Source organism: Mobula hypostoma, chromosome 2 (genome assembly GCF_963921235.1).
Source record: "Mobula hypostoma chromosome 2, sMobHyp1.1, whole genome shotgun sequence".
NCBI classification, from domain to species: domain Eukaryota; kingdom Metazoa; phylum Chordata; class Chondrichthyes; order Myliobatiformes; family Myliobatidae; genus Mobula; species Mobula hypostoma.
The window spans coordinates 244,322,537-244,349,525 of NC_086098.1; the positions used below are offsets into that span (position 1 = coordinate 244,322,537).

A 26,989-nucleotide genomic window follows, 5' to 3' on the forward strand; every position below is an offset into this window, starting at 1 on the left:
ACTCCCAGGATGGGCTGTATGTAAAGATACTACATTGGGCAATTAATCTATTCTGAAGGAGGGTCTCGGCCCGAAACGTCAACAGTTTATTCATTTCCATAGATTCTGCCTGACCTGCCGATTTCCTCCAGCATTTTGTGTGTGTTGCTCTGGATTTACAGCATCTGCAGAATTTCTCATGTTTATAATTTATCCCTGCTCATCTTTGAGATGTGGGATGATACTGCCATACTCAACATTTAGGAATGGTTTCTTCCCCTGTCATCAGACTTCCGAATGGTCCATGAACACTTCCTCATTATTCCTTTTAAGCTTTTTATATACATTCTGGCTGCTTTATTAGGTACATTTCATTAATGCAAATACCTAGTCAGGCACTCAATGCGTAAAAGCATGCAGACATGGTCAAGAGGTTCGGGATAGGATAGATGGTAAAAAGCAAAGAGAGCATGCAGTCAGAACGTCAGGAGGGGCAGGGAGATGATAGGACAAAACTGCAGCCAGCAGGCTGAGTATCAGTGCATTTGGGATGCAGAATCAAAAAGGGTAGCAAATACAGTACTCAAAGTGTTATATCTCAATGCATGGAGTAATAAGAAATAGGGTGGAGATCTTGTTGCACTATTACAGATTGTCAGGTATGATGTTGTGGCCATCGCTGGATCGTGGCAGAAGGATGGTTGTAGTTGGGAGCTGAATGTCCAGGGTTATGCAGTATATCAGAGGGATAGGAAGGTAGGCGGAGGGGTTGGTGTGGCTCTGCTGGTAAAGAATGGCATCAAATCATTAGAAAGATGTGACACAGGATCGGAAGATATGGTTCTTGGGGGTTGAGTTAAATTGCAACGGGGAGAAAACCCTTTGGAGGCAGTGATCACAATATGATTTGAGTTCATTTTGAAATTTGATAGGGAGAAAGTAAAGTCTGACGCAGCAGTATTTCAGTGAAGTAAAGGAAATTACAGTGGTATGAGAGAGGAGTGGGCTAAAGTAAATTGGAAGGAACTGCTGGCAGGGATGACAACAGTAGCAATGGCGTGAGTGTCTGGGGAAAAATAAGGAAGGTGCAGGATAGCTATATTCCAAAAATGAAGAAATACTGAAATGGCAAAATAGTACAACCATGGCTGACAAGGGAAGTCAAAGCAAATGTTAAAGCAAAATAGAGGGCATACATACAACAAAGCAACAGTTAGCAGGAAGATAGAGGATTGGGAAACTTTTAAAACTTTACAGAGAGCAACTAAAAGAATCTTTAGGAGGGAAAAGATGAAATATGAAAGCAAGCTAGCAAACAATATCAAAGTGGATAGTAAAAGCTTTTTCAAGTATGTATTTTTAAAAAAAAAGAGAAATGAGGGTGGGTATAGGACTGCTAGAAAATGAGACCAGAGAAATAATAACAGGGACAAGGCGGATGAACTAAGTTAGTATTTTGCATCAGTCTTCAATGTGGAAAACACTGGCAGTGTGCCAGATGTTGAAGGGTGTGAGAGAAAAGAAGTAAGTGTAGTTACTATGAAAAGTGAGAAGGTGCTCATAAAGCTGAAAGACCCAAGGGTACATAAGTCACCTGGACCAGATGAACTGCATTCTCGGGTTCTGAAAAAGATAGCAGTAGAGATTGTGGAGGTATTAGTAATGATCTTTCAAAAATCATTGGACTCTGGCATGGTGCCAGAGGACTGGAAAATAGCAAATGTCACTCCACTCTTTAAGAAAAGAGGCGGGCAGCAGAAAGGAAATTATAGACCAGTTAGCCTGACCACAGTGGTTGGGAAGATGTTGGAGTCAATTTTTAAGGATGAGGTTAATGGAGTACTTGGTCACAGGACAAGACAGGAGAAAGTCAGCATGGTTTCCTTAAGGGAAAATCCTGCCTGAAAAAACCTGTTGTAATTTTTTGAGGAGATTACAGTAGGGTAGGTAAAGGGGATGTAGTGGATGTTGTATATTTGGATTTTCAGAAGGCCTTTGACAAGGTGCCACTTGTGAGGCTGCTTACCAAGTTAAGGGCCCATGGTATTACAGGAAAGTTACTGGCATGGTTAGAGCATTGGCTGACTGGTAGGAGGCAGCGAGTGGAGATAAAAGGATCCTTTTCCGGTTGGCTGCTCCATAGGGGTCGGTGTTGAGACCGTTTCTTTTTATGCTGTATATCAATGATTTAGATGATTAAATAAATGGCTTTGTTGCCAAGTTTGCAGATGATACAAAGAGTGGTAGAGGGGCAGGTAGTGTTGAGGAAACAGGAAGGTTGCAGAAGGACTTAGGCAGATTAAGAGAATGGGCAAGAAAGTGGCAAATGAAATATAATGTTGGAAAATGCATGGTCATGCACTTTGGTAATAGAAATAAATGTGCAGACTATTTTCTAGATGGGGAGAAAATCCAAAAATCTGAGACGCAAAGGGACCTGGGAGTCCTTGTGCAGAACACCCTGAAGGTTAACTTGCAGGTAGAGTTGGTGGTGAGGACGGCAAATGCCATGTTAGCATTCATTTCAAGAGGTCGAGAATACAAGAGCAAGGATGTGATGCTGAGGCTTTATAAGGCTCTGGTGAGGCCTCACCTTGAGTATCGCGAACAGTTTTGGACTCCTCATCTAAGAAAAGGTGTGCTGGCATTGGAGAGAGTTCAGAAAGGTTCACAAGGGTATCATATCAGGAACATTTAATAGCCCTGGGTCCGTACTCACTGTGATTTTGAAGGATGAGGGGAGAGATCTCATTGAAACCTTTCGAATGTTGAAAGGCCCAGACAGAGTAGAAGTGGAAAGGATGTTTCCCGTGGTGGTGGAGTCTAGGACAAGAGAGCACAGCAAGATAGAGGTTTAAAACAGAGATGCAGAGAAATTTCTTTAGCCAGAGGGTGGTGAATTTATGGAACTTGTTACCACAGGGAGCTGTGGAGGTTAGGTGTATTTAAGTCAGAGCTTGGTAGGTTCTTGATTGGAGATGACATGATAGGATATTGGGAGAAGTCCAGGGAGTTGTGCTGAGGAGAATAAAGGATCAGCCATGATTGAATGGTGGAGCAGACTCGATGGGCCAAATGGATGGAGAAGAAATATGATCGAAGTGACCTTGACTGTGGTGCCAGATGGGGTGGCTTGAGTCTCTCAGAAACTGTTGATCTCCTGGAATCTTCATGCACAAAACTCTTTAGAGTTTACAGAGAATGGTACAAAAAACATCCAGTGAGCGGCCGTTCTGTGGGTGAAAACGACTTGTTAGTGGGAGAGGTCAGAGGAGAATGGCCAGACTGGTTCAAGCTGACAGGAAAGTGACAGTAACTCAGATGACCACACATTACAGCAGTGGTGTGCAGAACGCATGCATGTCAAACCTCGAAGTGGATGGGCTGCCACAGCAGAAGACCACGAGCATGCACTCATGGCCACTGAATGCAGTTTGTAGATTTTTGTCTTTGCATGGTACTTGCAAGTCCTTGGAGCACTTCCATGTAAGCTGCCTCCAGCACATCCTGGGAATTACCTGGCGTGAGCGGGTGCCTCACACTGAAATACTTGTAAAGACCAACTGCAGGAGTATTGAGGCCATGATCACCCAGCGTCAGCTGCAGTGGCTGGGGCACGTGATAAGGATGCCCCCATGTGGGCTACCCCGCAGACTGTTAACGGCCAGCTACATCATGGTCGACGCTCAGCTGGAAGGCAGAAGAAGTGCTATAAGGATTAGATGAAGAAAGCTTTAAGGAAGTGCCAGATTAGACCCGAGGACCTAGAGGAGGTTACTGCTGACCGTACCACGTGGCGACAGCTGTGTAGGGACGGGGTTCGTATTTTCAAGAAAGAGTTAGCTAGAGCTCTTAAAGGTAGTGGAGCGAAGGGCTATGGGGAGAAGGCAGGAAAAGGGTACTGATTGTGGATGATCAGCCATGATCACAGTGAATGGTGGTGCTGGCTCGAAGGGCTGAATGGCCTACTCCTGCACCTATTGTCTATTGTATTCTGGAGATGGAAAGGACAACCAGAAGACAGCAGAAGAGAGCCAGGAGAAATGCAGCCATGGTTGCCACCACTACTACATATACACGTCCCACCTGCAACAGAGCTTGTGGGTCCAGGATAGGACTGTATAGTCATCAAAGATCTCACTGGTAAAGGAGTGGACGTCGTCATCATCGGATTTGGATGGACAACCGAAGACACGGTACCTGCTGCCTCAAAGCAACAAATTTCAGGCATTTATCAGTTATGATAAATCAGGTTCTGATTGGTGCTGGAGATCAGGTTCGAAACGGGGTTGCTGGTTACACCAGTCTGCTGCCCACCAACTTGATCCTGAAAGTTGGGACCCACAGAAAAGTAACTAAGTTAAAAGTAAAATAGTTTTATTCGTCACCTGTACATTGAAACATGCAGCGTCAAAACAGTGAGGAGAAGCCCATAGGTGTCGCCACACTACAGACACCAACATAGCATGCCTGCAAATCTCTAATTCTAACCTGTGTGTCTTTGGGATGTGGGAGGGAACAGGAGCACCCAGAGGAAACTCATGCAGTCACGGGGGAACGTGCAAACTCCTTACAGAGAACGGTGGGAATCGAGCCCCAGTTGGCGATCACTGGTATTGTGATGTGATTACTGCTAAGCTGCCCTCTGAATTGCCACCTGGCTACCCAAAGTCAGGTTTATTCTCATCTGCACTAGTCTGTGTGTGCGTGGGTGCAATTTAAAAGCTTACTTGCAGCAGTATCACAGGCTCAGAGCACCAGATGCTCAACATCCATGAGAAAAACACAAACATGTCAAATAAAATCTTGTAAGAACAGACTAAAACACTTTTGTCTAGTTGTGCTAAGTGGTAGCATAACGATCGGTGAGACACTATTTACGGCTTGAGGCATATTTCAATTCCAATGCTGGCTGTAGGAAGCTTGTACATCTTCCCTGTGAACATGCCCGTTTCCTCTGGGTGCTACAGTTTCCTCCCACATTCCAAAGACGTACGGGTTAGTAAGTTAAGTAGTCATTGTAAACTGTCCTGTGATTAGGCTGGGGTTAAGTCGGTGGATTGCTGGACAATGTGGCTAGTTGGGCCAGAGGGTGCTGCATTTCTAAATAAAATTTTACGGAATAATAATTCTGTCAGTAAAATATGCTCCATTTTTTTGGGGAAAAAAAAGCAAGTGATGACATCGCAGGTTTACTCTCTGAAAGAGCACACACAAACCACAGAGTACGAGCAAGCCTGTTGCTAGGGTGGCTGGTGGCTTTATTAATTTTTATACTTTTGTTAAAACCTGATAGACCACCTGTAAGCTTTGGACTTGCTCTAAACCCCATACCAGAGAAATATGGATTGTCAGTCTCGGAGCAATACAGCACAGGTACAGGCCCATCGGCCTACCCGTTCCATGCTGACCACAGTGCACGCCCAGCACTCAGCCTGTATCCCTCCAAGCCCTCTCCACCTACCTATCCCAGTGCTTCTTAAATGATACTATTGCACTTGCCTCGAACACTTCCTCTGGCAGCTCCTCTCCATCTACACACCACTGAGTGAGAAAAGCTACCCTCAAGTCCCTTTTAAATCTTTTCCCTCATGGCTGGTTTTGGACTCTGCTACCCTGGGGAGAAAACTATTACCGTCTACCTTATGTCTGCCTTTCACTAACCTTTCTTTGCTTTGCCACTCACTCTCCTACATTGCAAGGAATAAAGACCTTGTCTGTCCAACCTCGCCCTATAACTCAGGCCCTCAGTTCCTGGCGAGAGCCTGGCTTTATTTGTTGTACGTCCATCAAAACCTACATTGGAAAGTGTCCTTTCTGTCAATAACCAACACAGTCCGAGCATGTGCTGGGGGCCGCCCACAAGTGTCAACATGCCATGCCCACCATTCACTAACGTTTTCATCCTTGGTATGTAGGAGGAAACCAGGACACCCAGAGGAAACCCCTGCGGTCATGGGGAGAACGCACGTATTCCTTGCAGACAGTGGTGGCTTTGGACCCCGGGTCACTGGTACTTGTAAGGTGTTGGGCTGTCCGCAGCACAGCTCTGGGTGTTAGCTCACCAAAGAGGAAGTAGATAAATGTTTTGGCAGCTCTGGGAAAGGGGCACAGAAGAAATTGGAACTGGGGTAGAACAGCCACGATCACACAGAATGGTAGGAAGTCTTGAGGGGCCGAGTGGCCTATATTTTTATTATTGAGATACAGCGCTGAACTGGCCCTTTGATCCCCTGATTTAATCCTACCATAATCACAGGACAATCTACACTGACCAATTATCCTACCATCTGGTACGTTGTTGGACTGTGGGAGGAAACCAGAGCACCCGGAGGAAACCCACACAGTCTCGGGGGGAGCGTACAAACTCCTTACAGGCAGTGAAGGGAACTGATCCTGGGTTGCCTGTACTGTAAAGCGTTGTGCCAACCTCTACGGCACCAGCCCTCTTCCTGTAACTCTGTTCCACCTGCAGAAAGGAGCCATACACCTGAGGTTGGGACCTTACTGATCTAAATGAATAAATAATGAGGTTTGTATCAGAAGTGAGACTGGCTCTTTCTTTCTTTCTTTTTAAATCTTTTTATTGAATTAGTACACAAAAGGTAAACCATATAGGCACTGATACACTGTTGCAATATAACTTTACAAGAGATATTAATACACAAAAAAAATTAGTACAAACAGTGCAGTTTAGATATAAAATAACAAGGTAATATAATAGTATACTAATTTTCATACATATCAATAAGGAAAAGAAAAAAAAAACCAAAAAAAACCCAAAAAAACCCCACCGTGCAACTAATCTAAAAAGCAAAGCAAAACAATGGGCTAACTAGGTATCAAGTAGAGTTAAACAACTTAAAACAATCACGTCCTCAAACCCGACCTCCATTAAAACAGTTAAAAAGCAAGAAGGGAATGTAAATATGGACAGAGAGAGAAAAAAAGTTACATTAAATGAAATGTTGAATAAAAGATCTCCAGGTCTGTTCAAATTTAACTGAAGAATCATAAAGATTACTTCTAATTTTCTCCAAATTTAAACATAGTATCGTCTGGGAAAACCAAAAGAACGTAGTTGGAACATTAGTCTCCTTCCAATGTTGTAAAATATATCTTTTCGCCATTAAAGTAAGAAATGCAATCATTCTACAGGCTGAAGGGGAAAGACTACTGGAAATTTTAGGTAATCCAAAGATAGCAGTAATAGGATGGGGAGAGATATCTATATTCAATACCTTTGAAATAATATTAAAAATGTCTTTCCAAAAAGTTTCCAGAGTAGGACAGGACCAAAACATATGAGTTAAGGAGGCTATCTCACCATGACATCTGTCACAAAGAGGATTAATATGAGAATAAAAATGAGCTAATTTATCTTTGGACATATGTGCTCTATGGACAACTTAAAATTGAATTAGGGAGTGTTTAGAACAGATAGAGGAAGTATTGACTAGTTGTAAAGTATGCGCCCAGTCATCCGCCGAAATAATAAAGCCCAATTCCTTTTCTCAATCTGAGAGACTGGCTCTTTGCGAGGTCGGATTATTGAACATGGGGGTGGGTGGGGTTTGCAAAAGATGGAGTGAGTGGGTCTCTTGAGTGTGGAGAGCGGGATAAAAACAGAAGCTCTCTGAGATGGTCATCCCCTGAGGCAACGTGGTTGAGAGCAACACAGTTAACACTTTAGGGCTGGACACCAAGAGGGTAAGACCTGGCCATTCAGCCCATCGAGTGTCCACCATTCGATCATGGCTGACTTATTTCCCCCTTGTACTCATTCTCTTGCCTTTCCCAGTTACCTTTGACCCCTTTACTAGTCAAGAACCCATCGACCTTTGCTTTAAGTATACCCAGTGATTTACCTTGAAAAGGTAATCTTGGTTGGCACATACCACTTGCGCCAAAGGGTCTGGTTCCATACCGAATAGCTCTTGACTCTTAACAATATTATCCAGCCAAGAAAATGGATGGTTTTGAGATGGTGTAAATGGGAGAAGCAAGATCATTTCTATGAAGTTAGTTGGCAGCTTAGTGAAACGGATCTGGGCAGAAGATGAGATGTGATCCTTTGAAGAAAACTTCTAGTGAGTTTCACACACACGTGCTGGAGGAACTCAGCAGGTCGGGTACCAGCGACCCGGATTCAATTCCCGCCAGTGTCTGTAAGCGGTTTTTATGGTTTTTATGATTCCCCCCCCCGCCCCCCCGAACGCATGGGTTTCCTCTGGGTGCTCTGGTTTCTTCCCACAGTCCAGAGACGTACCGGTTGGTAGGTTGTAAATTGTCATGTGATTAGGCTAGGGGTTAAATCGGGGGATTGCAGGGTGGTGTGGCTCAGTGGGCCTATTCTGTGCTGTATCTCAATCAATAAATTAAAAATGAGCATCTGTGGAGGGGAATAAACTGTTAACTTTTCTGGCTGAGACCCTTCATCGGGACTGGAAAGGAAGGGGAAAGAGCCCAGAATGGGGGGAGGGAAAGGAGTACAGGCTAGCAAGTGATGGGTGAGGGGAGGGGGAATGAAGTGAAAAGCTGGGAGGTGATGGGTGGTAAAGGTAAAGGGCTGAAGAAGAAACAATCTTAATCGGAGAATGGACCACGGGAGAAAGGAAAGGAGGAGGGGCGCCAGAGGGAGGTAATTGGCAGGTGAGAAGAGAAGGAGTTAAGCCTGATTTATACTTCTGAGTCAATGCGACGTCGTAAGTAGTGCGCTGCCACAAACCCTACGCAGAGCGGACGCGGATCCCTACACCAGAGCCCGACGCTCACCTCTCCCAAAATGTAACTATGTGTTGCAGCAACACAGACCGCAACAGCTGTGATTGGTCCGCTTGGTAGCATCGCATTTCCTCCTACGCTGCAACAGCTTCCCATTGGGCGACTGAAGGGCAGGGAAGGAACTCTGGCTGCAATGCTTTCCATAAAGCTTTACAGACCTCCGAAATTATGGAGGACACATTTCGCTTTTACAAAAAAAAGACGATCGCTTTAAACTTGTTTACCCCGAGAAAGACTACCATGACCATGAAGCCTTGCGACTGCAGGTGTGTGCGCATGTGCGACGTGCCCAATTGCAGAGCGACACAGACACACCAATGCACAAGTATAAATGCTCACAATGCGTGCAGGCCACTTGAGTAGGTTACCGCATCGAATTAACGCAGAAGTATAAATCAGGCTTAAGAGGTGAGCCAGACTGGGAAATGGAAAGTGAAGGGGGAGGGGAGAAATTACTGGAAATTATAGAAATCAATGTTTATGCCTCCATATCATCATCATTTTGCGCCGTGTCATTTGACATCATCATTATGTGCTGTGTCATGTGACGTGGGCGATTGTGGTCCCGTGACTCTAGGCAAACATTTCTACAGAAGTGGTTTGCCATCGTCTCCTTCTGAGCAGTGCCTTTGCAAGATGGCCGACCCCAACGATTATCAATATTCTTCAGTGGCGTCAGTGGTTGCATAACCAGGATTTGTGATATGTACCAGCTGCTCACACGACCATCCACCTCCTGCCCCATGGCTTCACGTGACCCTGTAGGCTCACGGAGGGAAGGAGTGCCTTGCGCCTCCTCTAGAAGAGACGTATCTTCACCCTGGCACTCAGTACCTCCATAAGTTAGAGAAATTGATGTTCATGCTATATGCTGAGTTTGTTTGGAACTGTAAGCCTCTGAGGGAGTCTGTGTGTTAAAGTAGTAATAATAATTTATTTATCGAGCACTTTTCATCCAGTAAATATAATTTAAATTGCTTTACAATGGGATAAAGTGCAAACATGAAAATAAGAAGACAAAGACGTTAGTTAAGAGCAAAGTTAAATAAATAGGCTTTGAGCTGGTGTTTAAAAAGTGTCAACTGAGTCTGCATCCCTTTATAGCTTTAGGTATTGAGTTCCACAGTTTGGGAGCAAAGTTCAAAAAAGATTTTGAGAGAGATTGTTTAAATTTAAGAGACTGGCAGGAAAAGATCTGAGAGCTCAGGCAGGATTATAAAACAAAAGCGATTCTGTGATGTACTCTGGTCCCAGACCAGTGAGAGCAAATTTAGCATGTGGCTTGCAGGCTGGTTACCAATGAGCTGTGAAGTGGTCACCCAGTCTCTGCTCTTCCTCAGCGTGGCCAGCCAGCTACTACCATCTGGAAGAAATCCAAGTGAATTGCTACCGGTCTTGGACGGAGGGAAATCTGTATGTGGGCTGTGGAGACGCGCTTTTTCATCTGGGAAATGGGGTACTGAGTGAATATTAACAGATCTCTTGTTGCCTCCCCAGGATAATTTCCCATTCGACCCACCCTTTGTACGGGTTGTATCTCCAGTGCTCTCAGGAGGGTGAGTAACAGCTACCTCTGTTGTATTCCCTTAAGTCTTGTACTTTTCCAGGGAAATTATCCCAGCAGGAATTGAACATTTAAAAAAAACATTAGGACAGGATAATGACAGATTAGTAGGATGTGTGCTGAACTCAGGAAAATGAGATCAGAATAGAAATGAGGTTCTGCAGATGCTGGAAATCCAGAGTAGCGCACTCAAAATGCTGGAGGAACTCAATATGTCAGGCAGTATCAATGGAGAGGAATAAAGAGTCTAAAGTTTCGGGCCGAGATCCTAATGGTGGCTCTCGGACCAAAACGTTGACTCTTCGTTCTTCTCTGTAGATGCTGCCTGGCCTGCTGAGATCCTCCAGCTTTTGGTGTAGGTAGTTTGATTGCATCTTGGCCACCATGGACGAGTTAAACCAGAGGGCGTATTTCTATAAACTATGAAGCCAGTGAGGTACTGGAGCCCATTTCATCTCTTGGGGTGCTAGATGATGGGCCCCAATCCTAACACTTGACAGAGATTTCTGGTATGATTCTGGGCAGTGTCTTTACAAGACTGGTGACACCAGCCATTATCAATACTCTTCAGAGATTGTCTGCCTGGCGTCAGTGGTCGCATAACCAGGACTTGTGATGTGCACCGGCTTCTCATATGACCGTCCACACTTGCTCCCATGACCCAGATCAGGGGGAGGGGCTAAGCAGGTGCTACACCTTACCCAAGGGTGACTCGCAGGCTAGCGAAGGGAAGGATTGTTATCAATCAAACTGGGCAAAAGATCGATGAGGTGACTAGATTGGTCCCCACCAAGGGGTTAAGCTTCTCTCTGGTCCCCGCCAAGGGGCTAAACTTCGCTCTGGTCCCCGCCAAGGGGCCAAACTTCGCTCCGGTGCGCAGAGCTGTACCTTATCAGACTATGTTGGCGGAGTCGAGTATGCAATCCAAAAGCTCCCGCCGGATACTGCAGAGAAGGTAAGGATAGAGGTCTACGCAGCCTTGCAAAGGGCTGTTTTACAGACACCAACATTACAGAAGGAGAGTGACTGGCCCACCAGGCATTACAGCGAAATCCAGCCATCATGATTTTACCAGCGGACAAAGGAAATGCGACGGTTCTGATGTCCCCCAAGCAATACCACAGGAAAGTCCAACACATTCTGGATGATCCCGCCTGCAGAGGTCTTACTGTAGGATCCTGCGGATTGAACTGTGAGGATAATCTCTCTGTTTACTGAAGAAATCCGGACTGCCAGCAGACGTGCGCAAGACACTTCTGCCTCAGGTGCTGGTACCACCGAGACTTTACGGGCTCCCTGAGACACACCAGGAGGGTTCCCCCCCTCCCGAGGCCTATCATCAGTGGGATAGATCCACTGACTTGCTACCTCACTATGCCTTTAACGACCATGATGTCTCTCTTTGTTGGGGGCTGTGAGCATCACATCACGAACTTCATAAGGTCATAAGGTAGAAGAGCAGAAGTAGGCCATTCAGCCCATCAAGTCTGCTCCACCATTCAGTCATGGGCTGATCTAATTCTTCCAGTCATCCCCACTCCCCTGCCTTCTCCCATATTCTTTGATGCCCTGGCTAATCAAAAACCTATCTATCTCTGCCTTAAATACACCCAATGACTTGGCCTCCACAGCTGCCCATGGCAACAGATTCCACAGATTGACCACCCTCTGACTAAAGCAATTTCTCCGCATCTCTGTTCTAAAAGGACGTCCTTCAATCCTGAAGTCATGCCCTCTTGTCCCAGAATCCCCTACCATGGGAAGTAATTTTGCCATATCTATCTGTTCAGGTCTTTTAACATTCGGAATGTTTCCATGAGATCCCCCCTCATTCTCCTGAACTCCAGGGAATACAGCCCAAGAGCTGCCAGACATTCCTCATACGGTAACCCTTTCATTCCTGGAATCATTCTTGTGAATCTTCTCTGAACCCTCTCCAATGTCAGTATATCCTTTCTAAAATGAGGAGCCCAAAACTGCACACAATACTCCAAAGTGTGGTCTCATGAGTGCCTTATAGAGCCTTAACATCTCATCCCTGCTCTTATATTCAATATCTCTTTTCCTTCCTAATGACCTGACCGACTTCGATAACCAACATCCAGCTGAAACTGGAGGACGTAATGGTCAGTTTTAACATGGTGTCCCTGTTCACAAGAGTTCCCACTAAGGACAGCTTGGCCTTCCTGGAGTCAAGGTTTGATAAGGATTCCACTGACCTCTTTGAACACACCCTTACATCAACGTACTCCCTCTATAAGGGGAACTACCATGAACAAACAGATGTAGTGGCCATGGAACCACCCTTGTCACTGGCTATTGCTAATCCCTACATGGAGGACTTTGAGGAAAGGGCTCTGACTTCATCGTCCTTGCGCCTGAAATGCTGCTTCAGGTCCATCGATTGCACCTTCGTAGTGTGGCCTCATGGACTCCAGGCACTCCTAAGTTCCACGACCATCTGAACAGCACATATCCAAACATTCAATTTACGATGTAGATGGAGAAGAATGTTGCCTCCTGTTCCTGGACTTTCTAATACGACAGAAACTGCATGGTAGCCTCAGGCATGGTGTCTATCGAAAACCCACTCACACAGACTTGTACCTCAATAATAACAGCCACCATCATGCCTCCCAATGTAGAGCAGTTCTTTCTACTTTGATTGTGTGAAAACTACTTTGGACCCGGAGAGTCTCCACAAAGAAATAAGATGATTATGCACGATGTTCCTAGAGAACGGGTCAAGGTGAAGGAAATCAATCCAACCTTTAAAACCAGGAAACCTAACAACGAGGAGGAACCTAGCGCTACTGCCTGTCTTCCCTATATTTCCACCGTTTCCGGAAGGATGGCCAGGACGTTGAAGAAATACCGGATTAATACCATCCACAAACCCATAAGGAAGGTCAGGTCACAGCTTGTGCAGGTCAAAGATGACCTGGGACTCGGGTCGACTGGGGTTTATAGGATTCCCTGTGAATGCGGAGCAGCGTATATCGGCCAGACGGGACGCACGGTGGAAACCTACATCAAGGAGCACAGGAAGTGTATCTGTTTGGGTTATCGGGAGAAATCGGTGGTAGCAAAACATTGCATTCACAATGGCCGTAGGAGTTGATGGCAGAAAACTACCGTGCTGGGCCAATGGCTTTTGGGACTGAATAGTGACGGAAGCCATTGAAATCAAACTTGAGAAGAAGAACTTTAACAAAAATGAAGGTCTCTCTCTAAATAAGAACTGGAATTCAATTGCAAACAAGGTGGGAGAATAGAAACTTGATTGGATGAGGACTTAACCAATCAGGAGGAACAGACTACAGGGGTATAAATACCACCGGACTAGACATGCCCGGGCATCATCCCTGATGAAGATGGCAGAGTCTGTCATCAAAACATCAGTTAAAAACAATACCTGTACCCGGCTGGAAGTATTATTATTAATTGTACACTCAGTGGACACTTTATTAGGTACACCTTGATTCCCAGTTTGGTCTTCTGCTGCTGTAGCCCATCCTGTACAAGGTCCGACGTGTTGTGCATTCAGAGATGCTCTTCTGCACACCACTGTTGTAATGCATGGATATTTGAGTTACTGTTGCCTTCCTGTCATCTTGAGCCAGTCTGGCTGTTCTCCTCTGACCTCTCTGATTAACAAGGCCTTTTTCCCCACAAACCTGCTGCTCACTGGATGTCTTTTGCTTTTCACACCATCCTCTGTAAACTCTGGAGACTGTTGTGCGTGAAAATCCCAGGACGTCAGCAGTTTCTGAGATACTCAAACCACCCTGTCTGGCACCAACAATCATTCCATAGTCAAAAATCACTTGGATCACATTTCTTCCCCATTCTGATGTTTGGTCTGAATAACAACTGAACCTCTTGACCATGTCTGCGTGCTTTTATACACTGAGCTGCTGCCACATGGGCTAATTAGACATTAGATTAGATTAGGTAAATTTATATTTACAGTAACAAGCAGGTGAACAGGTGCCTGGTCCTGTGTGCGCACTCTTTTTACGGGCTGTTCCACTCCTCGGAAACCTCTAATCCTTCCAGATTTGGAATGACTTTATTCCCTATTTTCATCCCCCCCCCCCCACCCCACCTCTATGCCTATACCATTATCGTGTTGAACCCATGATCAAGGCTGACAGTATGGAGGGTGTTTGATAGTCGCTGCCTATTCATATTCCCAGGCAAAATCTCCTCTCTGCACAGGTAGGAGTGTAAACTTAACAAGAATTGACCAGCCAAGTTCCCTGTACAACAATTCTCAGTGCAAATATGCCCAAAGGTAGTTTTGTTTTTAAAAGTATTTTTTGATAATAAACTGGCTGTTCATCTTGCTGGCTGGCTAACTTTTGTACACACATCATTGTACGTTAAGATAACTGGCTGAATGCGGAGGCCTCAGGGGCTTACAACAGCTAAACGCCTGCAAGGTGTTCTGAGTTGCTGCCTGCTGAGAGATGATTTTTTTTTCCTTCCCAATACCTCAGACTTGCTATTTGATTTTTCCTTTCCTCTCTTGTCTACAGATATGTCCTTGGAGGGGGAGCAATTTGCATGGAACTGCTAACGAAACAGGTGAGGAGGCAGCCTGTTTTATGAGTAAACCCGCCACGAGGTTGTGGCAGAAACTATACTCCTCCTTTAAGACATTTTAGCATGCAGAATATGTGTTGTGTGTGTCCTCGTTATTCCCGTCACGGTTTGAATCTCTGTCTCTGCCACTACTCCCAACGTTTATCTAACAGTACAGCTCAGGAACAGACCCTTCATCCTTTGTGCCAAACTAATGAAGCTCGACACCTAATGCCTTCACACGATCCCTATCCCCCATTCCCTGTCCGTTCATCTGCCTATTTTAACAGCTTTACAAGCACTTCCATCATATTTGCTTCTAACATCACCCCGGGCAGCCTGTTCAAAGCACCTACCACTCTGTTTCAAAACCTCGTCCGGCACAAAACACCATACAGGCCCTTCGGCCCGCTGTGTTTAGCCTATTCTATGATCAATTTAACCCTTTGCTCCGACATAACCCATAGCCTTCCATACAGTCCTGAATGTATCAGCCTCTGCATCCATCTTGGCAGTGCATTACCTCTCTGTGTGTATATTTTTAAAAAAACCTGCCTCTGCCATCTCCCTTAAACTTTCCTCTGTTCACCTTCAGATACTCTTAGATAGGTACATGGAGGTTAGAAAAATAGAGGGCTATGCGGTAGGGTAACTCTAGGCAGTTTCTAGAGTAGGTTACGTGGTCGGCACAACATTGTGGGCCGAAGGGCCTATAATGTGCTGTAGATTTCTATCTTCTAAAATATGCCCCCTCAGATTCTCCATGTCTCCCCTGGGTAAAAGGTGCTGGCTGTCCACTCTATCCGACCCCCTCACAATCTTATCAGGGATCAACTTTATTCACCATATACGTTTACTTGTGTTAGGAATTTGCTGTGTTGGCGTGACGTGCAACCAAAAGCAGGATTCAGCAATTATAAAGAATTATATAAAGTTAGAGATGAAAGTGCTGATGTGGAATAAAATGTGCGTGAATACATAAATACCAGCATATATTTATAATGTTAACAGCATCATAAAGAGTGTTTTTAAATGTTTATAATGCAGTGCCGTTACGGGGGATAATAGATAGAGGGGAGTGTGGTTGATCAGACGAAGAAACTTTAAAGATGCATCTCTAACAAGGAACCTCTCATTCTCCTTCACCCTATAGAGAAGGGCTTTAGCTCACTCAACCTTTCTTCGAAAGACATCTTTAACTTTCTTAATATTTACACTTGACACTTCCCATGTCTCTCATGTCCCTCGTGGCTTCTCGCGTCTGTAGGCCTCAAGCCTCTTCTGCATCTTTTTCCTCTTTCTTTCTTCATTTGCCCGTCTCCACCTTGTGTTTATAAATCTGATCTCCTCCCATCCTCAGGTCTTTGGTGGGGGTGGGTGGTGTAGAGCAGTGACAGAGGATTTCAGAGATCCTGTATCCCAGGAGTTCCCAACCTGGGTTGAACAGACCTCTCGGTTAATGGTAGCAGTTTATGGCATAAAAAGGGTTAGGAACCCTTCCTACCCCTCTGAGAAGATGCTTCTACCCACACCAGGTTTAAATGACCGGTTCCTTGTAACTATGCCCTCTTGTCCATGAGTGTCCTGTAGCCTATGCCACCATTACTGCATTCTGCCCCGACCAGCGCCCGTTCAGAGTCATTAACGTTTTGCCTGTCGACCTTTCACCCAGGGCTGGAGCAGCGCCTACTCCATCGAGTCCGTCATTATGCAGATCAGTGCGACGCTGGTGAAAGGGAAAGCGAGGATTCAGTTCGGGGCCAATAAGGTAAGGGAGGTATGGATCAAAGAGTTTGCGGGTCATCTTGCACGCGTCAGTTTCTCTTGCTTCACTGAGGCCGTCAAAGGTTGCGTAGATTCATGATGTCATCTTAAACTTGACAAGGTTCTATAGGTGTAGAGTGGAGAGTATTCCAGCTGAGTGTATCACAGCTGATACAGACATACCAACACCCAGGAACAGAAAATGGTAGATACTGTCCAGTCCATCACAGGAAAACCCTCCCCTACAGTGAGCCTTACCAGTGCCAGGGGAAAGCAATATCCATCATCAAGGACCCCCATCATCCAGGCCATGCTCCCTTCCTGTCTACTAACATCGGGTAGCAAGTACGAGAGCCTCACACCACCGGCTTCAGGAGCATGTATTAACCCTCAGCAATCAGGCTTCTGAACTGGCGTGGATAACATCACTCACCTCAACTCTGAACTGACTCCAAAACCTACAGAATCTCTTTGAAGGATTCTACAACTCGTGTTCTCATTATTTGTGCAGTTTGTCTTTAGTATGTTGGTTGTTTGACCGTCTTTATGTATAGTTATTTTCATAAATTCTATTGTATTTCTTTATTTTCCTGTAAATGCCCACAGGAAAATGAATCTCAAGGTAGTATATACACTCAGTGGCTACTTTATTAGGTCCATCCGTCCACCCCATTAATGCAAATATCTAATCAGCCAATCATGTGACAGATACTCAATGTACAAGAACATCAGACGTGGTCAACAGCTTCAGTTGTTGTTCAGTCCAGACATCAGATGGGGGAAGAAATGTGATCTAAGTGACTTTGACTGTGGAACGCTTGTTGGTGCCAGATGGGGTGGTTTGAGTAACTCAGAAACTGCTGATTTCCTCAGATTTTCATGCACAACAGTCTCCAGTGTTCATAGAGAATGGTATGAGAAACAAAAACATCCAGTGAGCGGGAGTTCTGGGGGTGGAACTGCCTTGTTATTGAGAGAGGTCAGAGGAGAATGGCCGGACTGGTTCAAGCTGACAGGAAGGCGACAGGAACTCTAATAACAGCAGTGGTGTGCAGAAGAATGTAGATGGGCGACAGCAGCAGAAGACAACAGACATGCACTCAATGGCCACTTTATTGGGTACAGGAGGTAACTCATAAAAAGGCCACTGAGTGTGTACTTCCGACAACAGATCTACATTACCTTTGATCCTTAAGCTGTGGCTGATTATTTTGCTGTGGACACTGCAGTGATATTGTGGATCTGCATGCAACACAAGCTTACCAATTTAATAGTTCTAGCTTTGAGGAATCCTCCACTGGGATCCACTCTCTCCAGAGCCGTGTGGGGTCTGGCTTCTCACTCGCTCTCCTAATCCAGCACCATTCGGTCTGCCGACTGTGGCAATTCAGGATCAGCTGATGGCTGGCTCCCTGGCACAGGCAGTCCATGGGTTACAGAAGAGTTCCGTTCCAAGAACTGTTCATAAGCTGACTTCTCCCCAACTCAGGAACAGATTTTTGCTATAGCTCGCCATACCGTGTTCCTCCCAGGGGTTCCCAACCAGGGATCCACGGACCCCTGGCTTACTGGTATTGGTCCATGGCATGAAAATAAAAGTCGAGAGCCTCTGCTCACTTCAGTTCAAGTTTATTGTCATTCAACCATACGCACATATACAGCTCAATGAAACATCGTTCACCTGGAATCGAGGTGCAAGACACCTCACATATAGTCACACACAGGGCATGCGGAGTCACTACCTTTATTTATCACCTGTACGTCAAAACAGCGAGATGTGTTCGCGTCGCAACCAACGTGGTCTGAGGATGTGCTGGGGGTGGGGGGTGTAGCCCGCCAGTGTCGCCACACTTCCCGTACCCTCAGCTAACTAATCCTTAGCATGTGGGAGGAAGCCCACACGGTCATGGGGAGAATGTGCAACTCTTTATAGATAGTGGGGGAATTTTCAGCTAGCGCTGTAAAGCATTATGCTGACCGCCAAGCTCGTTTATTGTCATCCGCCTGTACGTACAGACAACCAAACTAAACAATGTTCCTCTGGACAGTGCACCCACAACACATTTTCAGAAGGCACTTGATAAGCTGACACATACAAGGCTGCTTAACAAGGTAAAATCCTATGGTGTTACAGGAAAGATACTGGCAAGGATAGTGGAATGGCTAACAGGCAGGAGACAGCGAGTGGGAATAAAAGGAGCCTTTTCTTGTTGGCTGCATGTGACTAGTGGTGTTCCTCAGGGGTCAGTATTGGGACCGCTACTTTTCACATTGTTTGTCAATGATTTAGATAATGGAATTGATGACTTTGTGGCAAAGTTTGCGGATGATACAGAGATAGGTAGAGGGGTAGGTAGTGCTGAGGAAGCAATGCGATTGTAGTACGACCTAGACAATTTGGAAGAATGGGCAAAAAAGGTAGCAGATGGAATACAGTGTTGGGAAATGTGTGGTAATACATTTTGGTAAAAGGAACAATATTGCGGACTATTATCTAAATGGGGAGAAAATTCAAACATTAGAGGTGCAGAGAGATTTGGGAGTCCTTGTGCAGGACTTCCAGAAGGTTGAGTCTGTGGTTAAGAGGCAAATGCAATATTAGCATTTATTTCAAGGGGAATAGAATATAAAAGCAAGCAGATGGTGCTGAGCCTTTATAAGACATTAGTCAGGCCACACTTGGAGTACTGTCAACAGTTTTGGGCCCCATATCTCAGAAAGGATGTGTTGTCTTTGGAAAGAGTCCAGAGGAGGTTCACGAGGATGATTCCAGGAATGAGGAGCGTTTGGCAGCTTTGGGCCTGTACTCACTGGAATTTAGAAGAGTGGAGGGGGGAATCTCATTGAAACCTACCAAATGTTGAAAGGACTAGATAAGGTGGATGTGGAGAGGATGCTTCCTGTGATGGGGGTATCCAGCACTGGAAGGCTCAGCATCAAAATGGAGGGGTGACCTTTTAGAACAGAGGTAAGGAGGAATTTTTTTAGCTGAAGAGTAGTGAATCTGTGAAATGCTCTGCTATAGACTGCGGTGGAGGCCAATTCCATGGGTATATTTAAGGCGGAAGTTGATAGTTTCCTGATTGGTCAGGGCATCAAAGGATGTGGCGAGAATGCAGGTATATGGGGTTGAGTGGGATCCGGGATCAGCCATGATGGAATAGCAGAGCGGACTCGATGGGCTGAATGGACTAATTCTGCTCCTATGTCTTATGGTCTTGTATCACACACAGCACATTAAACAAAATATTACCACAGAGAAGTTAATAAAATATAATTCAAAGTGCATGTATTGCACAGCACAGGTAAACAGTATGTTAAACAGCTTGCTGTCCTGGTGACAAGATCTCAATGATGACATGATATTCGTTAATCTTAAAGCCCTGCGGAAGAAGCAGTTTCCCTGTCTGGCCGTCCTAGTCCTGATGCTCCTGTGCTTCCTTCCTAACAGTAGTGGGACCAAAGAGATTGGGGAATGGGTGGTAGGGATCCTCAATTTGTCTGAAATGCTCCCGGCAAATGTCTCAAATCGGGGAGAGGGAAAGCTCGATGATCCTCTTGGCAAGTTCTACTACCCTCTGTTGGGTCTTACAGTCCAGTGCCTTGTAGCTTCCATACCACATGATGGTGCTCCTGAGAGAAGATCCCCTCAAAGTTCCCCTTAAATATTTCATCTTTCACCCTAAACCTATGAGCTCTACTTCAAGTCACAGCCATCCTATAATCGCTAGTTCCAGTCTCATCCAGCCTGAGGAGGAAAAGCCCACAAGCATTCACCCTGTCCGCCACCCTCATCAGTTTAGATTTTCGTTTCGTGGGTGTCTGCCGTACCCAAACTGTCCCATTTCCCACGACAGTGGCCCAACTTCACTCACTGGTAAACACCTGGGAATGTCCAGTAGTCGTAAGAGGTCTCACAGAAGCGAGATCTTTTCAGCACCCCACCCCCACCCCCACCCCCACCCCCCAGGAGCACATCTACAAGGATCGTTGGCACGAGAAAGCAGCATCCCCTTGTGAAGGACCCCCCCCCATCTGGGCCATGGGCTCTTCACACTGCTGCCATTGGGAAGGAGGTAGGAGGTACAGGAGCCTTGGGTCCCACACCACCAGGATCAGGAATAGTTATCACCCCTCATCCATCAGGCTCCTAAACCAGCGTATATCAACACTGAACTGATGTCCACAACCTATGGACACATTTAAAGTATTCAACTGCTCACGTTCTCAGTGTTTGTGTGTGTGTGTGTGTATACATTTGTACAGTTTGCTTTCATTTGCACATTGATTGTTTGCCAGTCTTTGTGTTGTTTTTCATAAATTCTCCTGTATTTCTTTGTTCTACTGTGAGTTACAGCCTTCGGGGTTTTACCTGGAATGCAGTTCTGGTCTCCGCACTTGAGAAAGGATATACTGGCTTTGGAGGCAGTGCAGAGGAGGTTCACCAGGTTGATTCCAGAGATGAAGGGGTTAACCTGTGAGAAGAGATTGAGTCACCTGGGACTATACTCTCTGGAGTTCAGAAGAATGAGCGGAGATCTTACAGAAACATACAAAATTTTGAAAGGGATAGATAAGATAGAAGTAGGAAAGTTATTTCCATTGGTAGGTGAGACTAGAACTAGGGGACATTGCCTCAAGATTCAGAAAAGAAGATTTAGGACAGAGATGAGGAGAAACTGTTTTCCCAGAGAGTGGTGAATCTGTGGAATTCTCTCCCCACGGAAGCAGTTGGAGGCTTCTTCACTAAATATATTTAAGGAACAGTTAGATAGGTTTTTACATAGTAGGGGAATTAAGGGTTATGGGGAAAAGACAAATAAATGGAGCTGAGTTTACGGACAGATCAGCCATGATCTTATTGAATGGCGGGGCAGGCTCGATGGGCCGGATGGCCTACTCCTGCTCCTATTTCTTATGTTCTTATGTATAATAGTGACATACATGTACTCTGCACTTTGAACTTCTAAAGCATGTGTTCTTCCTTTCAGTCACAGTACAGCCTGACCAGAGCACAGCAGTCCTACAAATCGCTGGTCCAGATTCACGAGAAAAATGGTATGAATTGCAGACCGTAAGCTTCGAGAGTCAGGCATTAGTGTGTCTCTGGTGCAGTCGGCGCCTCTGGCAGGGGTACAGGGTTATTACAGCTTAGTGTTCCTGCATACCAAGCCTTAGAGTGGGTGTCGGTGGGGTATCTGACGGCTCTAAGCATCGATGCGAAACACTGATCATTTTGAGATGATTGGGTTCGATGGCACAGGCTTAAGCCTTTTAATCCAGCCGCTGCTGCACTGCTGTGTGTAAAGTGAAGAGTACAGATATGGAATAAAACGTGCAAGAATATCAGCATATGTTTCCAATGTAACCAGCATTATGAAAAGTGGTTTAAAGTATTTACAGAGGTGGGTGGGAAGGGGAGTTGATCAGAGTCAACTGGGGGCCAAAGAATACAGAATGTTTTGGCATTAGAGGATAGTGTATGCGCGGGTGAAGGGAAAACGGGGCTTGCTTGTTGCGTTCTGTGTTGTCCTGCTGAGTACCCTGGGCTTGCTATGCTGACACTGGAAGCATGGCGGGCTTGCGGGCATTCCCCAGCCCACCCAGGCGGCGCATTTCGCTGTATGCTCCGACGTACGCGTGATGAATAAACTTGAATCAAAGCTTTTGGGGGTTCTGCACGGTCGCAGTGGCTGCCACGGTAGGGCCTCTGTCAGCGCGACGGTATTACGGCTCGAGGCGTCGGAGTTGCGAGTTCAATCCCGGGGTCCTGTGTAAGGAGTCTGTACGTGGAATGTGCGGGTTCACTCCCGCTGTCTAAAGACCCACCGGTTAGTTGTCTTGTGATTAGACTGGGGTCCAGTCCGGGTTTGCGGGGTTGCTGGTCGCCCAGCTCAAAGTGTTGGAAGGGCTGCATTGCTCGATAAATACGCTCACAAGGGTCACTACTGCATTTACGAATGACCTGACTGTAGATTGACGTTAGCTCCGGGAGCAGGCGCTGTATAGTCTGATCTACCATTTTGAGTTCTTTATCCCCACAGGTTGGTATACCCCACCCAAGGAAGACGGCTAACAGTGACAGATGTCCTGTGCTTCAGGACCAATTACGCTGCATCAGTCGGGAAAAAAAAACTCCATTTTATCAGTAGCTGCCTCTTCCCCTGTGAGACGAACGGGCTTTGGCCGGAACATCGGATCATACACTTACTATAAAATAAAACCTGTATATACAAGTATACATCTGTACACTCACGGACAAATACTGCAAACTTCTTCTCTGTTGCCAGGCCCAATTCCTGGGCTCCTGCTCTCGCAGACTCTTAAATCCACCTCATGTAAACTGGATTTTGAATAGATTCCGATCAATTTTGCATCTAGTTTTTTTTTGTTTCACTTTGGTCCCCCCTCTCCCTTCCCACTTCACTCTAACTAGGCATCAATGTGGACGTTTAATTTATTTTTTTCTTCTTCACATGCACCTTTTTTTTTCTCTTTTTGTTTAAAATGTATGCTGGTTTTGTGAAGATGTGTAACTTTCTGAAACAATAATTACAGTTTATTAATGACTGCAGCCTTTTTGTTTCCCGGCCTGTCACTGGCTTGTTCCCTAGTGTATGTAACATGTTCTGTGATTGGTAGAAGGGCTGGGGGTGGCCACTATGGGGACTTGCTAATGATTTAGATTTATTTATCACATGTACAGCGAAACATACAGTGAAATGCATCGTTTGTGTTTGTTTATTTATATAAGTAGTGATACAGAGCGGAGTAGGCTCTTTTGGCCTTTTGAGCCCCAGCAATCCCTGACGACCTCAGTTTAACCCTAACACAATCACGGGACAGTTTACAATGACCATTTGGCCTACCTGGTACGTCTTTGGACTGTGGGAGGAAGCTGGAGTGCTGGGAGAAAACACGCGCATTCCACAGGGGAGTGACTCCTTGCAGAGGACGCTGGAATTGAACTCTCAACTCCAACGCCCCAAGCTGTAATGGCGCCGTGCTAACCGCTATGCCACCGTGGCGCCCCCCTCCCCAGGTTCTTAACAACCAACAACGCCAAGGACGTGCTGCGGCAGCCGGTAAGTGTTGCAGTGTACCCGCTCAGTGGGGCGTGATCGCAGGCGATGATGGTCGTTCAAAGGATCGTTTCACACCGACTGGACTCACTGCTGCTGCAAGACGCAGTGAAAGGCTGGTAGAAGGTGGATGTATTGCCAGCTTTCAGAGAACACATTTGATTTTGCAGTTAACTCTTGCCTGTGAACAGGCAAAAACTTACCCATTTTAAAAACTTTGGCAGGAAATTCCAGAACTTGAGGTTCTGGTGTCACTTTGGCAGGAGCAACTCAGAACCGGTGCAAGAATGGTTGGTTCTGAGGGGAGTCGGGACCCGGTGCGTCAGAGGAGAATTTCACGGGAAGATAAGTACATTAAACTTGAGATTGTGTTTGACTGGCAGCATCAGTGGGGGTGGGTGACTGTGGCCATCAGGGACAGATGAACAGAACTGAAAAATGAAGGTAGGTAATCCCACCAGGATTGAGGAAGGAGGCTTCTGTAAATTGTGTGGGGAAGGGGGAAGGGAGAAGGATCACCTCTTTGCAGTTGAGCAATTTAACAGCAATGGTGCCTGGATGTAACGTCAAACTTTAAGTTCTGCCCATGAAGATGAACTTGGAAAATTGAAATAGTCATAGTCATACTTTATTGATCCCGGGGGAAATTGGATTTCATTACAGTTGCACCATAAATAATAAATAGTAATAAAACCGTAAATAGTTAAATAGTAATATGTAAATTATGCCAGGAAATAAGTCCAGGACCAGCCTATTGGCTCAGGGTGTCTGACCCTCCAAGGGAGGAGTTGTAAAGTTTGATGGCCACAGGCAGGAATGACTTCCTATGACGCTCTGTGTTGCATCTCGGTGGAATGAGTCTCTGGCTGAATGTACTCCTGTGCCCACCCAGTACATTATGTAGTGGATGGGAGACATTGTCCAAGATGGCATGCAACTTGGACAGCATCCTCTTTTCAGGTACCACCGTCAGAGAGTCCAGTTCCATCCCCGCAACATCACTGGCCTTACGAATGAGTTTGTTGATTCTGTTGGTGTCTGCTACCCTCAGCCTGCTGCCCCAGCACACAACAGCAAACATGATCGCACTGGCTACCACAGACTCGTAGAACATCCTCAGCATCTACTCTCACCCCCAACCTTTCCCTGTACTTACTGTTTCATTCCCCCCCCCCACAACACCCTCCGTACACATCAGTGCCACTACTCCCCCAACTTTACCTCTCTCCCACAATGTCACTTCTGTCTCCCCTCCCAATGCTACCCGTTCCCTATCCCCACAGTGACCCCTCCCCATCTCTTCCCCGTCCCACTCCTCTTCCTGACCACTCCCACACCCCCTCAGTGCCCCTACTCTCTTCTCTAACACTATCGTTTTCCCTCCTCTCTCCAACTCTACCCTGCCACACCCCCCCATCTTGCTCCTCACTCCCCAACCTTCCCTTCTTTCCCACATTCAGCCCTCCCTTTCCCACACACAGCTCCTCATTCCTCTCAAATCCTCTCCCCCGACTCTACCCCTTCCCACCACATCTCATTACTCCACCCCCCACTCCGAAACCATACTTCTTTTCTCACACTGCCTGCTCACTCCTCCAACCCGTCCCCTCTTTCGAACTATACACCTCTTCCCACATCAGTCCCCCATAACCCTACCCCACTTCCTTCTCCCTCAACCCTACCCCTCTTCTCACTCATCCTAATCCTTCTAGCTCCTCCCTCAACCCTATCCCACTCCCACACACCCCTTTTCTACTTCCCCTCTGACCTCCAACCAGTCTCACCACCTATTCACTCCCCAGTCCTCACTCCCCTACACCCACACACCTACCCTCTTCCCCAGTTGTACCCCTCTTGCTGTACACCTCTTACTCCTCCCACTCCCCTCTCCCTATCTAACCCTACCCCTCTTCCCACACCCCTAATCCCCTCTCCCCACAGTCACACTAACACCATCCTTTCCCCGACCATACTCTTCCCCGAGGTCTTCCTCTTCCCCCCTCCCTCTCCTTCCAACCCATCTTCTAACTGATACCTTTCTTTGCCATACCAAAAGGTATGACAACCAAGTCTTGACACAAGTGATGCTGGAAGTCCAGAGTAACACACACAAAATGCAGGAGGAACTTAGCAGGTCAGGCAGCACCTATGGAGGTGAATCAACAGTTGACATTTCAGTCTTGAGACCCTTCATCGGGACTGGTCAAAAGTCTGGCAGCTTTGGGTCTCTGAGGGCTTGAAGTCATTCCTCAACCTCATGTTCCTGTACCATTCGGCTCCTAGTCAGGTATCGAGTGAGGAAACTAGGTCTTTTAAAATGGACTTCTGCTAAAACTACCCTTGGCTCTAGTTCCAGGGAGATATTCCCAAACTCTCACAATTGAACATCAAAAACACAAAATAATCTGCAGATGTTGGGGTCAAAGCAACACTCACAACACGCTGGAGGAACTCAGCAGGTCGGGCAGCATCCGTGGAAAAGATCGGTCTTTTCCACGGATGCTGCCGGACCTGCTGAGTTCCTCCAGCGTGTTGTGAGTGTCACAATTGAACATCTTCATTTCTGGCACTGCCCTTCTCTAAAACCTCTAGTGCTATCACGTTCTGCTGCAATAGGCTGACAATAAATAACTGTGGGGTCAACCATGGATGTTGTGTCCTAGCTGTCTACGTGATGCACAAACCAGGGCAATTTGATATAGAGAGCAAGCTGTTGCCCACACAGCAGGTTCCAAGCTGATGATTCCAAAGAAACGACAGAGACTATACACTTAGCACCAATATCGTCACAGGCGTTGAACTCAATGTAGGACTGCCTTAGGGACTTCAGCTCTGGATTTTTGCTCAGGCTTTGCTCCCACACCCTTCCCCATGGGTGGGTATAGCCACAAGGCAGCCGTGGTTTGACATTAGAGTTTTCCTTCCCTTAGACGAGGGTTTCAACCTGAAACAATGACTGTTAATTCATTTCTATAGACGCTTCCTGATCTGAGTTCCTCCAGCATTTTGTGCGTTACTCTGAATTTCCAGCATCTGCAGAATCTCTTGTGTTTATGATCTCCCTGTCCACATTCAATGACTTGACAGTGCAGGTGATGTCAACTCCCACCCCACCTTCTGGAACATACACTCTTTGGTCCCTGTGTTCCCACCCCTCCCCTTGTTTGTCGTCCCCACTGCCACTTACCCATTTGACTGATCTTCCCGCAGTTCAAGACTTTCTTCCTCA

The 26,989-nt window shown here is 46.2% G+C and overlaps 1 protein-coding gene across 2 annotated transcripts in view; it reads left to right on the forward strand.

Annotated features, from left to right (window-relative positions):
• Window positions 1-23,412, forward strand: part of LOC134343041 (ubiquitin-conjugating enzyme E2 Q1) — a 102,830-nt gene extending 79,418 nt beyond the window's left edge. The window contains exons 9-13 of one of the 2 annotated variants that reach the window (XM_063041871.1): window positions 10,261-10,319; window positions 14,869-14,917; window positions 16,587-16,691; window positions 21,670-21,736; window positions 22,723-23,412. In XM_063041871.1, coding sequence (XP_062897941.1) covers window positions 10,261-10,319; window positions 14,869-14,917; window positions 16,587-16,691; window positions 21,670-21,736; window positions 22,723-22,754 — 312 coding nt within the window. In that variant the 3' untranslated portion in view covers window positions 22,755-23,412. The remainder of the gene's footprint in view (window positions 1-10,260; window positions 10,320-14,868; window positions 14,918-16,586; window positions 16,692-21,669; window positions 21,737-22,722) is intronic. The other variant, XM_063041872.1, reaches the window with a different exon arrangement.
• The last annotated feature ends 3,577 nt before the right edge of the window (window positions 23,413-26,989 follow it).